This window comes from Protopterus annectens, chromosome 9.part0 (genome assembly GCF_019279795.1).
Source record: "Protopterus annectens isolate FY-2018-M chromosome 9.part0, PAN1.0, whole genome shotgun sequence".
Lineage (NCBI taxonomy): Eukaryota > Metazoa > Chordata > Ceratodontiformes > Protopteridae > Protopterus > Protopterus annectens.
This window is the reverse complement of record NC_056743.1, coordinates 406,692,534-406,705,188: the sequence shown is the minus strand read 5'-3', so window position 1 is coordinate 406,705,188 and position 12,655 is coordinate 406,692,534. Positions and strand designations below refer to the sequence as shown.

The 12,655-nt window shown below is 35.1% G+C and overlaps 1 protein-coding gene across 7 annotated transcripts in view; it reads right to left on the bottom strand.

The window, feature by feature from the left end:
- The window catches only part of DMTN (dematin actin binding protein), a 1,900,252-nt gene that overhangs the window by 852,405 nt on the left and 1,035,192 nt on the right, over window positions 1-12,655 (bottom strand). For 6 of the 7 annotated variants that reach the window (XM_044082937.1, XM_044082938.1, XM_044082940.1 and 3 more), the window contains one exon: window positions 78-122. The exons of the other annotated variant lie outside the window; for it this stretch is intronic. In XM_044082937.1, the coding sequence (XP_043938872.1) occupies window positions 78-122 (45 nt within the window). The remainder of the gene's footprint in view (window positions 1-77; window positions 123-12,655) is intronic. 7 annotated transcript variants of the gene reach the window in all.

Below are 12,655 nucleotides of genomic sequence, written 5' to 3'. Positions count from 1 at the left end.
TAAAAACAGTGTCAGTTCTCTGTCCATGCCATACAGACTGACATACTGAAACAGAAAAAAATTACTTCAATACTCACGTCTGGAGATGGTGGAGGGGATGCTGACCTGGGTGATAAAGAACGCTGGGGAAAAACATGAAAACATCGTAAGTAGTGTTATGTTTTTCTGATCCAGAAATTTAAAACACCAACATAATATACACTTCCTCTAGAAATGCTAGCACTTTAGAAATGCAGGCTTTTTAGATGCCTTGGTCTACCAAGGAAGTGCTGTAGTTGGTGAAATTTTTCATGCGAATCAGTAACATGAGATTGCCACCATTTTTCCCCACTTTATGAATAATAGCATGCACTAAACAATATACCACAAATTAGTAATGATTTTTCAAAGATAAATGTGCATGCAAATATTTGTGTGGGCGTGTAGGTCAGCTTTTTCTTGACACCACTTAAGCTAACCAACAGTTATCACTTTCCACTTCATTGACTTTAATGTTAAATAAAAACAAATCAGTACACTTTGTTGGGGGGTGCTATCATCCCCCATAACTAAACAAATCACACAGTACTGAAGAAATATGATATTCTTCAAATCCCCACAACGTATGATCTCTCACAATCCTACTTTAAACTGTTAATAGACTATTGACAAATAATAACCATAACTAAATTAACTTTGGAGACAAACAGTAAGTCGATCATGTACAATGTGTCCATATAAATCCCCCTCCTCAACCCGCTTTTCCCATTTTGTAGATGGTGCTGGGAATGCTGCATTAACTGTCACTGTCTCTCTCTGTTCAGTACCACACTCCTAGCTTCTTCAACAGTCATGCCTGATTGTTGCAGGTCTTCTCTCATGCAGCTCTATCTTGGCTGGATGCCCTCATTTTCTCTTGTCTTCATCATGTTCTCACAGGTTTTCTTCACCATATTGTCTTTTGCTTTTCTGCACATGTGACTGAATTCCTGTAGTCTGTTGTCCTTGATCTTTTCGGCAGCTGGTGTTACTTTGGCCTCTGCTCTGGTGTCCTCTTTCTTCACCTGTCACGTATGTTACAACCCATCTCAGACACTTCCATCTACATCACCTGAAGTGTGTTCAGCTGCTGTGCTTTTGCTGTCCAGTTATACAGAAGCACTGACCACACTACTGATTTGTCTGCTCTCCTCCTCCTCCTCTTCTTCTACCACCACACTGCCTGTCAGCTGCAGCCCCTGTGATTCTAGATTTGGCCTCCTCATTCAGAAATCTCTGCTCCTCAACCGCTTTTCCCAGATACCTGAAGCTATTATCCTGTTCCACTATTTCCCTTCTAACTCAGTTTTTGGTTTCTTCAGATCCACTCCCTTTGCTGCCATGACAGCTGTCTCATCTATACACAGTTTCATTTCATGTGCCTTAAGTTTTGCATTCCACTTCCCTACCATTTGTTGAAGTTCCTGTTCACAGTTTCTGTAGTGCCATGTGGTCTGCCCCTTTGAACCTGCTTACTAATGTACTCTCTCACTAATAGGAATATCAGTGGACACAGTACCACACCCTAATGCACACCCACTGCCATTAAGAAACCCCTATGTGAAGCCAAACATTGTCACTGGGTCCTTGTATAATGACTGCACCACTTCTACCTAAGTTTCTAAGGCTTCAGACCATCACAGGACTGCCCAGAGCAGCTTTCTTAGGGCCTTGTCATATCCTGTCTTCAAGCCTAGGAATGCCTGTTTGCAAATGACTTGTCTTCATACCTACTAACTGTCCAGAATTTTGCAGAATGTCCAGATTATTGCCACATTTTTGGGGGGCTGTTTCTCACAAGATTTGTGGTTTGTTGATGAATCACTGAGGACTGAAGTCACTAACGAATGACACACATTTGAGTTTCAGACTTCATATTATTCAGAAAATGAATGTCAGTACAGCACCTTTTATTCCAGCAACTTTCTAAGCTTATAAGAACAATATTTAAAATCTGTCCGTGTTTTTGGGCCTTTGTCCCTCCACTATTTTAGGCTTTGTCTAGATTTCTTCTGTTAAGAAGTTGAGAGGTATGCCTGTCTCAGGCACACAGCCTCTCCGGTAGCAATATACTGAAGGTTTCAAGCCAGTGAAAGGGCCGATTGTAGTGCTACATGAAAGAATATAAGCAACACAAACATTAAATACTTGTGTAAATAATGTTTACAGCAATGTTAGAAACAGTTCATTAAAAACTAAGTGTTGTTTCTTTAAACAAAGTGTTTCTATTAAATTGCCCCTCTTTTTTAAAAACAGAAAGATACTAGGCTGCATTAGTGAGAACAGGTTTGTTTAATGACCTGTTGAAGACAAAGATAAAAAACAGGACCAGTGGCTCTGGGAGAGAAAATTGACCTCAGAGAAAAAGACCTTGAAGATCACGCTAGAAATTGTTCCTGCTGGATGAATCCAAAAAAACAAATGCCAAGACAGACAATTCACCAGCTGTAGAAGACTCAGCTACAGGTACCTGTTGTGCATTTAGTTAAAAAAAAAAACTTTGCTTTACTTGAAAAAACCTGCCTTATTTACATTTGTAGATAATAAACTGCATTATTTTTCTGAGTTGTGACCACAGCTGCTTTAATTTTCTTCTCTCTCTCTCCCAATATATATATATATATATATATATATATATATATATATATATATATATATATATAAAAATGCCAAGGACTACTGGTTCAAAAAATGTCGAACATCGAGTTGTTTGAAGTCCGTGGACACAGGAATGAGCGTTAACATGGATCCAGAAGGGTGTTTGAACAAGTAGTCCGCTGTATTCTCATCTTGTGACCTTCTGGTCATGTTATTTAGTGATTCAACATTGTAGCAATCACTAAAATGATAATAAATATATATATATATATATATATATATATATATATATATATATACACACACACACACACACACACACACACACACACACACACACACACACACACACAGGAGTGCTATATGAGTTATGCATTTTATCATGTGCTGAAATACTGTAGTTTTTAGTTGGTGCAGATGGTCAAATTATGTATTGGTCAAAGTTAATTATATCAAGCATTACATAATTCCTGGACTCTTTCTTCCCTTTGTTCATGTTTTTGTGACCCAGAGGTTAATGTATTTCATTTCTGGAGGTGTGAAGGGTGAAGCCCTCCACATAAAAGTTGTTTTTTGGAATTGTAACTGTAACCTACTGGTTTACATTTGTGGTTATTTTTTCCATTGATTTTGGCTGGGATTAATGATAACTGCAGATGAGTCTGTTCAATGTCTTGTTTCAATCAAACTCAGCAGTGATTATTCATTATAGACATATATATATATGTGTGCGTGTAAGCTTTTGAATGGAGATCGTGGTACAGCGAGGATTGGGAAATTTACCCTTTTCTTCACTGCAGTGCAATCTCAGAGTTGGTATATATAATTTGCAGGGGGTGTGGGGGGTATAAGGGGCTTGCCCCCTTCCATAAATGTAAAAAAAGTAGATTTTTTTTTGTTTTTGAGGGGTTTTTTTCATGTTCAAGTTTTCTGAAACTTAGTCATATGGTCTCAGCTGTATGAATTTCAAGTTTCTAAAAACTCGATCATCTGACATACATCTTTATATAAATATATACACAAACACATATGTATATATGTATATCTGTCTATACATAACTATATATATATATTATACATATCTATATCTATCTATATCTATCTATATATATATATATATATATATATATATATATATATATATATATATATATATATATATCTGTATGTACGTACATATTTATATGTTTAGGGGGCTGAAGGGATTACACCCACACTGGGCTGCAAAGAGGGATTGACCCATGAAAAATAACATTTTGTGTTAATTTACTTTACTTAAAACGGGCAGCTTTCAAAGAAGTGGTTTGAGAATTTTAGTTACAAGTGATCAAGTTGCAAACACTTGTAGTAGAACCATGTGTGTATCTGTGGAGTCACGTCATAATGAATCCATCAGATTTAAGATCATTAAGTTCAAATATAAAATACTACAAACACTGACTATCTGCACAAAGAAGAGCTTTTGCAGGTGGGGCTTCACATACGCATTTTGTGGTTCCAACCCTCACTTGCTTGAATATACTAATTTGACATGTTAGAACTCTGAAGAGAGTAGACACCCCTCCAATGGACAATATATTCGATCATTAACTTCACAGTAGTAAAACTACACCTGAAATTAATCTGCAATTTAATTAACTCAAATAGAAAGCAATACCAGTAACACAATTCAGAAAATCCAAAATCCACCCACAGACAGAACTGCAAAACACCCAGAAAAATAACATAAACTACAATACTGTAATTAATTTCCAACTGACCAGTCCACACTAAGGAACATTTGTGTGTACTCTGTCTCAGCAATCTCTAAAACTGATTTGATAATAGTATTTCTGAAAATAAATATAAATGCTCCATCCTGTCCTTAGAGTTACATATCAGGATGTGATAGACACTTATTTGGTATACAGTATGAAATGATGTCTGTTCACTACTAACCTACCCATGTAATTCCCTTATTTATCACCACTCTACCAGAAATATGAGCGACCAAGTTTAGTTCACATTTACCATAGACGCATACTTGTCAGTGGCCACAAGTCTGCAAAGTGTCCTTGATTTTGCCTCGTATTATTGACCTGTATCTTGGAAAATGTTTGTATTTCTGGTACATTACTGAAGATTATAGTCACTCAGTAATGCCAGACATTATTAGAGTTTCATGTTTCTTATTATTCAGAAATTGCATGTTGATGCAGTTCTGCTGTTCTATTAATTTTTTGAGTGAACTTGAATAATAATTTAAAAAGCGTCCATATTTTCACTCTTTGTTCTCAACTTATTTTTGCTTTCGTCAAGAATTATTGAGTAAGTAAGTTGAGAGGTATACCCAGAAGGCCTATCACCACTTTTTAAGAATGCTCAGAAAGACTACACAATAACATTTTGTAGTAGTTTCCGTATGCACTATAAAAATAAGTGCATTTAAAAATGAATTCACTCGTCCATTCATTCTCCAATTATCCAATCCACTCGAGCCAGCTCAGGTTCATATGTGAAGCCAAAGTCAATCCTGGCAGTCAGTAGGGATAAGGCAGGAAACTGATCATTGCAATCAGATTCTGGATAAGATGCCAGTCTGTTACATGCACTCACAGTGCAGACAGCACATAGCCCTACAGGCAACTTGGAGAGTTGACAGTTTACCCAACAGCATATTTTGGGAGATGGGCTATAAGCTAGCATCTAGCAAAACCTGACATAGATAGACACAGTACATACAGGCTCTGCAAATGCACACCAATCAAGAACTGAACTTTAAAAATAAAATGCAATAGCTACAACAAAGCCATTTAAACACAAACTGTACAAAATACATTAAAAACCTTCTATAGTCTAAATTCACACTATGCATATTGATCTTTTATAAGAACCTGACACATATCCCAACAGAAAAACAATGTGTCAAGCCTGTCAAAATGAAAAATAACAGAAATGGTATGTTTCATAACTTAGAAAGTAGTTGCCATGAGGGAGAAAACCCTCCAATGAGGGGGATGCACTCCCACAGTCTCCTTACTTATATATAGTAATGCCTCACATCTATGAGAAAAGGAGTAACCTCTTACAAGGGTAAAAAATTGCTTGTGCAGCTATGATCTTACAGCAGAGTCAGTAATACAAAAGTATTGTGGCATTTATACATTCAATGACTGGGAATGGGCAGAGTGCACTCCTGTAGTTAATATATTCTCAATGATAAATCTCATAACAAAGCATAACAACATGTAGGCATTTAAATTATACACATTTAAAATACTTACCTAATTCCCAAACAAAATCACGCAAAATGATGTTTGAAACATCCTTCAAACCAGAATCAAATCTTCGTCAGACTAGCAGTAACTGATGCTTTTATATGATAAGCCCATTAACTTACAGGAAAGATCTGAATATTACAATAAAAAAGAAAATAATTCCCAGTTACAAAAGGGAAAAAAAGAACTGCCTACCTAAATTGTAAACTGGAAAAACAAAACCTAGAATATTAAGTCAGTGGCAGAGCCAGTCACAATACATTAAAAAAGTTCCACATATATAACTTCTATTTACCTCATATATGCGGCATCCACCTTGAAACAGCATCCCAAGGAATACATCTGGATCAGTCTGGCCATAGAACGACAAAAACATGCACACACACACGCACACACGCAACACACACACGCACACACACACACACACACACACACACACACACACACACACACACACACACACACACACACACACACTTATGCACATACACAATGCCCAGAATATTCCAGTACTATTCATTAAACCAATTCCAGCACTCAAATGGTGACTAAATAGCTTGCTTAATGCATCAAAAAATCATAACAATCCCATAACAGACCTAGACTTTCACCAAGAAGGTTTTCTCAGTGTTATGGGGAACCCCACCTAAACTTTTAAATACAGCTTTTACTTCTTTCATCCAATCAAAGCCTAGACAGCTTAAATATATAAACTTCTATGTAAAACTACTTATATGCCATCAAGTGACTAAATTATTTGACTTGTAAAAAACTTTTTTTCATACAGTTGTTACTAAACACATGTGAATAAATGTATTTATACAATCATAAAAATGTATTTCTACAATTATAAAATTATATTAAATATATGTCAATAAATATCAGAATTCTTCTTTTAAACCTGGTTTTAACAAAGCACCTAGGTTGGCAATCCATTTTCTTTCCAAATGGTTCAAATAGCATGTATGGAAGACTTCCTAATGTTACCCGACACAATCTACAGCAGTGGAAGAAAATGTAGCAGTAGTACGTTGTAACTGATATACCTGATGACGATAGAATTAGTAATTGATGCTAAGGAATATTGGTGTGATTTGCTTGACTTTCATAAGAAAAGAACATGAGACCCCAGTGGCTGTGTTGATAGGAAAGGAAGCGATGTCTTCTGCCTCATGAGCCTGTCCCTGAGGAAACTCTGGTACTGGCTGATCTCTAGGTAAGTCAGGTACATTTTAAAATAGATGCATTAAATAGAACAAGATAGGTCCTTTAAAAATTATTTAGAGAATGGAAAGCAGCTTGTTCCCATATTAAGGAAAAATAGGAATTTATAAGTATGAATAAGTGTGGTCGTTGCCCCAAGTGCTCATATATATCATTAAATAACAGTTTTCAAATAAGAGGTGAGACATTTAAAGTAAATGGTCACTTTTCCTGTGATTCAAAATGGTAGTTTATTTGGCTCACTGTAAAATCTGCCCTGCATTCTATGTAGGAAAACTAGGAAGTTAAAAGAGCTTATTTACCAACATTTATTTGAAATTCAGAAGAAAAAACTACCAATGCTTTATATAAACATACTGACAAAGAGAATAAACAGTTAACTGATACTTTGTGACCCACTGGGTATAATTATTAATGAATGTTTAGAAGGCTGTGAATTGAAATGGCAACTAAGGTTAGATGCTACTACTTTTCTGGGGTTAAATGAAAGTTGTTCTATTAATTCCATATTAAAGTTAAAACATTATGGTGTTTGATTAGATTAATGGTCGTGAATTTAATTAATTGCATTTTAAACATTTAATTGATTTTATTTTTGATTGATTTGATTAAAGAATGTGATTTTTGGTTCACTATATTTAACTGTGGTTTTCAATGAGTTGTTATGTTCTGATGAAGTTCCATGTGAAAGGAACGAAAGTTCTTAACATTTTAATAAAAGTTTTTGCCTTGTCGATGGATTAGTTTTCATTTGTGCACCACAGCAAGTTTATCCTTATGCACTTCCTATAGTATGCAATGCCCCAAATAAATCCTGACAGGATATCTCAACACCCCTTTTATAGTACTCTTAAAATCTTACTGTGATCCTTAATGCCACCACAGTATTAATGCAAAATTGTATGTGTATTCCTACATGATTGCTTTTATGATAAAATGCTCCCAGAATTCAGTGCAGAATTTACTGCCCCCACATGATCCTACAAACTACAGTGCTGCACACTCTTTAATAGATTAAACAATACCCCATTAAGTTTATGGAAACTTACTTCTGCTGAACGCCTACTGGAAAATGCAATGCATCTGCAAGATATCTGTAAGATAAAATGTCTTCTTATACCTCCTGCAAGACACAGTACTCCATTCACTGAGTGCCTGATACAATGTCCCCACATGCTTACTACAAGGTATAGTATCAGGCCAAACTTATCACTAAACATAATCTGCATGCTTACTATGACTTTCCCAGATCTTAGTACAAGATGTGGTACCTTTCACACTTTATGAAGGTGCAATAATCCTACAGTCTTACCACAAGACTGAAGCCAAATATATGCCTTTCACAAAGAGTCCCACATTCATACTGACATAAAAAGAACAGAATTGTTTGAAACTCTGCTCTGTGTGTGAAGGTTTTCTCAGTGTTATGGGGAACCCCACCTAAACTTTTAAATACAGCTTTTACTTCTTTCATCCAATCAAAGCCTAGACAGCTTAAATATATAAACTTCTATGTAAAACTACTTATATGCCATCAAGTGACTAAATTATTTGACTTGTAAAAAACTTTTTTTCATACAGTTGTTACTAAACACATGTGAATAAATGTATTTATACAATCATAAAAATGTATTTCTACAATTATAAAATTATATTAAATATATGTCAATAAATATCAGAATTCTTCTTTTAAACCTGGTTTTAACAAAGCACCTAGGTTGGCAATCCATTTTCTTTCCAAATGGTTCAAATAGCATGTATGGAAGACTTCCTAATGTTACCCGACACAATCTACAGCAGTGGAAGAAAATGTAGCAGTAGTACGTTGTAACTGATATACCTGATGACGATAGAATTAGTAATTGATGCTAAGGAATATTGGTGTGATTTGCTTGACTTTCATAAGAAAAGAACATGAGACCCCAGTGGCTGTGTTGATAGGAAAGGAAGCGATGTCTTCTGCCTCATGAGCCTGTCCCTGAGGAAACTCTGGTACTGGCTGATCTCTAGGTAAGTCAGGTACATTTTAAAATAGATGCATTAAATAGAACAAGATAGGTCCTTTAAAAATTATTTAGAGAATGGAAAGCAGCTTGTTCCCATATTAAGGAAAAATAGGAATTTATAAGTATGAATAAGTGTGGTCGTTGCCCCAAGTGCTCATATATATCATTAAATAACAGTTTTCAAATAAGAGGTGAGACATTTAAAGTAAATGGTCACTTTTCCTGTGATTCAAAAATGGTAGTTTATTTGGCTCACTGTAAAATCTGCCCTGCATTCTATGTAGGGAAAACTAGGAAGTTAAAAGAGCTTATTTACCAACATTTATTTGAAATTCAGAAGAAAAAAACTACCAATGCTTTATATAAACATACTGACAAAGAGAATAAACAGTTAACTGATACTTTGTGACCCACTGGGTATAATTATTAATGAATGTTTAGAAGGCTGTGAATTGAAATGGCAACTAAGGTTAGATGCTACTACTTTTCTGGGGTTAAATGAAAGTTGTTCTATTAATTCCATATTAAAGTTAAAACATTATGGTGTTTGATTAGATTAATGGTCGTGAATTTAATTAATTGCATTTTAAACATTTAATTGATTTTATTTTTGATTGATTTGATTAAAGAATGTGATTTTTGGTTCACTATATTTAACTGTGGTTTTCAATGAGTTGTTATGTTCTGATGAAGTTCCATGTGAAAGGAACGAAAGTTCTTAACATTTTAATAAAAGTTTTGCCTTGTCGATGGATTAGTTTTCATTTGTGCACCACAGCAAGTTTATCCTTATGCACTTCCTATAGTATGCAATGCCCCAAATAAATCCCGACAGGATATCTCAACACCCCTTTTATAGTACTCTTAAAATCTTACTGTGATCCTTAATGCCACCACAGTATTAATGCAAAATTGTATGTGTATTCCTACATGATTGCTTTTATGATAAAATGCTCCCAGAATTCAGTGCAGAATTTACTGCCCCACATGATCCTACAAACTACAGTGCTGCACACTCTTTAATAGATTAAACAATACCCCATTAAGTTTATGGAAACTTACTTCTGCTGAACGCCTACTGGAAAATGCAATGCATCTGCAAGATATCTGTAAGATAAAATGTCTTCTTATACCTCCTGCAAGACACAGTACTCCATTCACTGAGTGCCTGATACAATGTCCCCACATGCTTACTACAAGGTATAGTATCAGGCCAAACTTATCACTAAACATAATCTGCATGCTTACTATGACTTTCCCAGATCTTAGTACAAGATGTGGTACCTTTCACACTTTATGAAGGTGCAATAATCCTACAGTCTTACCACAAGACTGAAGCCAAATATATGCCTTTCACAAAGAGTCCCACATTCATACTGACATAAAAAGAACACAATTGTTTGAAACTCTGCTCTGTGTGTGAAGGTTTTCTCAGTGTTATGGGGAACCCCACCTAAACTTTTAAATACAGCTTTTACTTCTTTCATCCAATCAAAGCCTAGACAGCTTAAATATATAAACTTCTATGTAAAACTACTTATATGCCATCAAGTGACTAAATTATTTGACTTGTAAAAAACTTTTTTTCATACAGTTGTTACTAAACACATGTGAATAAATGTATTTATACAATCATAAAAATGTATTTCTACAATTATAAAATTATATTAAATATATGTCAATAAATATCAGAATTCTTCTTTTAAACCTGGTTTTAACAAAGCACCTAGGTTGGCAATCCATTTTCTTTCCAAATGGTTCAAATAGCATGTATGGAAGACTTCCTAATGTTACCCGACACAATCTACAGCAGTGGAAGAAAATGTAGCAGTAGTACGTTGTAACTGATATACCTGATGACGATAGAATTAGTAATTGATGCTAAGGAATATTGGTGTGATTTGCTTGACTTTCATAAGAAAAGAACACGAGACCCCAGTGGCTGTGTTGATAGGAAAGGAAGCGATGTCTTCTGCCTCATGAGCCTGTCCCTGAGGAAACTCTGGTACTGGCTGATCTCTAGGTAAGTCAGGTACATTTTAAAATAGATGCATTAAATAGAACAAGATAGGTCCTTTAAAAATTATTTAGAGAATGGAAAGCAGCTTGTTCCCATATTAAGGAAAAATAGGAATTTATAAGTATGAATAAGTGTGGTCGTTGCCCCAAGTGCTCATATATATCATTAAATAACAGTTTTCAAATAAGAGGTGAGACATTTAAAGTAAATGGTCACTTTTCCTGTGATTCAAAAATGGTAGTTTATTTGGCTCACTGTAAAATCTGCCCTGCATTCTATGTAGGGAAAACTAGGAAGTTAAAAGAGCTTATTTACCAACATTTATTTGAAATTCAGAAGAAAAAAACTACCAATGCTTTATATAAACATACTGACAAAGAGAATAAACAGTTAACTGATACTTTGTGACCCACTGGGTATAATTATTAATGAATGTTTAGAAGGCTGTGAATTGAAATGGCAACTAAGGTTAGATGCTACTACTTTTCTGGGGTTAAATGAAAGTTGTTCTATTAATTCCATATTAAAGTTAAAACATTATGGTGTTTGATTAGATTAATGGTCGTGAATTTAATTAATTGCATTTTAAACATTTAATTGATTTTATTTTTTGATTGATTTGATTAAAGAATGTGATTTTTGGTTCACTATATTTAACTGTGGTTTTCAATGAGTTGTTATGTTCTGATGAAGTTCCATGTGAAAGGAACGAAAGTTCTTAACATTTTAATAAAAGTTTTTGCCTTGTCGATGGATTAGTTTTCATTTGTGCACCACAGCAAGTTTATCCTTATGCACTTCCTATAGTATGCAATGCCCCAAATAAATCCCGACAGGATATCTCAACACCCCTTTTATAGTACTCTTAAAATCTTACTGTGATCCTTAATGCCACCACAGTATTAATGCAAAATTGTATGTGTATTCCTACATGATTGCTTTTATGATAAAATATTCCCAGAATTCAGTGCAGAATTTACTGCCCCCACATGATCCTACAAACTACAGTGCTGCACACTCTTTAATAGATTAAACAATACCCCATTAAGTTTATGGAAACTTACTTCTGCTGAACGCCTACTGGAAAATGCAATGCATCTGCAAGATATCTGTAAGATAAAATGTCTTCTTATACCTCCTGCAAGACACAGTACTCCATTCACTGAGTGCCTGATACAATGTCCCCACATGCTTACTACAAGGTATAGTATCAGGCCAAACTTATCACTAAACATAATCTGCATGCTTACTATGACTTTCCCAGATCTTAGTACAAGATGTGGTACCTTTCACACTTTATGAAGGTGCAATAATCCTACAGTCTTACCACAAGACTGAAGCCAAATATATGCCTTTCACAAAGAGTCCCACATTCATACTGACATAAAAAGAACAGAATTGTTTGAAACTCTGCTCTGTGTGTGAGCAATGCTATTGCCACACACTGGGAGCTTTTGACTTCCATGTGAACTATTTTGGGGATATTGGTGGCGGGGGGGGGGGGGCTGGAGATTAGACTATGAACTATGAAA